This window comes from Sinocyclocheilus rhinocerous, unplaced genomic scaffold, assembly GCF_001515625.1.
Source record: "Sinocyclocheilus rhinocerous isolate Xijiao unplaced genomic scaffold, SAMN03320098_v1.1 scaffold2541, whole genome shotgun sequence".
Classification (NCBI taxonomy): domain Eukaryota; kingdom Metazoa; phylum Chordata; class Actinopteri; order Cypriniformes; family Cyprinidae; genus Sinocyclocheilus; species Sinocyclocheilus rhinocerous.
Window position 1 is genome coordinate 348,278 of NW_015631094.1, and position 1,879 is coordinate 350,156.

The 1,879-nt window shown below is 32.6% G+C and overlaps 1 protein-coding gene across 1 annotated transcript in view; it reads left to right on the top strand.

The window, feature by feature from the left end:
* hdac4 (histone deacetylase 4) overlaps positions 1–1,879 on the top strand; it is a 261,791-nt gene that overhangs the window by 181,511 nt on the left and 78,401 nt on the right. Inside the window, exons 9-10 of the mRNA XM_016554337.1 lie at positions 366–494; positions 644–756. Of these exons, the coding sequence (XP_016409823.1) occupies positions 366–494; positions 644–756 (242 nt within the window). The remainder of the gene's footprint in view (positions 1–365; positions 495–643; positions 757–1,879) is intronic.

A 1,879-nucleotide genomic window follows, 5' to 3' on the forward strand; every position in this document is an offset into this window, starting at 1 on the left:
TTCATAACACATTCCAGAGTGATAAGTATTTTTTTTAGATATATATATTATTCTAATTAAGCTTTTATTATTTTACCTAGTATTTTTATGTGCAATATATTTTATGCTTATTAGCTCACTATTTGCATAACACACACAGTTCCTGTCTATGTTCAATGTGTATAAAGTTATACTCTATTTAGGATGCTGTCTTAAAAGGCAGCTGCCTAAGTAGGAGGTAGACCGCAAGGTGGTTTTGGAGCAAAACCTAAGTGTAAATGTAGTCTATTTGGTTTTAATGTCACATAACTCTATCCTACACGCATCCTGTTATTTGAAAACGGTGTTGCAGTATTAACTATATTTCCTGTTCCATCTCTCATCAGCATCTGAGCCCAACCTGAAGCTGCGATCCAGGCTGAAGCAGAAAGTTACGGAGCGCAGGAGTAGCCCGCTGCTTCGGAGGAAGGATGGGCCGATCAGCACTGCAAAGAAGCGATCTCTGGACATGGCAGGTGAGAGGATTGTTCACATTTTATTCATAGGGAAAATAGAAAATGTCAAACATTATTGGCAGAATCTCCTGCATGCACTGCTAGGCCATGACTCCAACATCCGTTCATTCTTGACTGACACCGAACAAATCAAGTCCATTTTCACTCAGAATCGGCATGCAGCAGTGCTCCTGGTTCTGGTCCGAGTTCACCTAACAACAGTTCAAACAACATTACCAATGAGAACGGCATCGCTGGATCAATCTCCAGCAGTCCAGTGGAGGTACAGTGCACTGCATATGAATCTGTGACCACAGCTGCTTAAGATCAGTTTTGATATCCCTGGTATTTATTATAATTCTCAAATGAGAATGAGTATGTTTTATGTGGTCATGCCTAATTTTGGATGATCCAGTGAATTGAATGTTTAGATTTGATTAATAGTCAAATCGTTTTTTTTTTTCTTTTTATTTGGGGCATACATTTTTCAAAATGATAAGACATGCAAAATCATCCTTACATTATGTCAAATTATAATATGTGATATGTGTAATAGGCCTATATTAAATTCTAATATATTATAATACATTAAATTAATTGTTTTTATTTTAATATTTGTCTAAATATATGTATTTATTTATTATTTCTGTATTGTAATATTGTGCATTAATATAAAATATATCATATTTAATAATAAATATTTATAATATGTATAATGAGTTACTATTACATACAAACAGTGTTGAGGAAAGTTACTTTTGAAAGTAATGTATTACAATATTGCATTACTCCATATAAAATAACTAATTGCTTTACTTGATTACTTTTTATGGAAAGTAATGCATTCATTTACTTTTTCATTACTTTTTGTCTCTTGAGCTGGGCTTGCTTATTTATATTTAATAATAAAACGCCCAAAAGTAATATTTTTGGCCTTTGCACCTCACTCCTGATTTCTTTTAACATGGGGACAGGAAAGGTATCAGTGAATAAATGGGAAAACTTTCATTACTTACTTGAAAAAGTAAGTCAGATATTTTCTTGTCAATTCAAAAGTAATGCATTACTTTACTAGTTACTTGAAAAAAGTAATCTGATTACGTAACTTGCGTTACTTGAAATGCTTTACCTCCAACACTGCATACAAATGAATGGGGGAAGTTGCAAAGAAGCTTCACAATCTAGAGTTAGATTAATGATTAACTACACTGGTCGGCTTAAAACTTTATAATTATGACTATTATTAACAATAAAATGTATTATTTATTAAACACCTGTGTCTTCAGTAATATAACTTTTGACACCATTTAATAAAAGCATTTAATGGTTTTTAATTAGGCTCTTTGCTTCACTGTGGTGCCTAAGAAAACCTATTAAGCATGATATAATTACTGCAGCGCATTGAT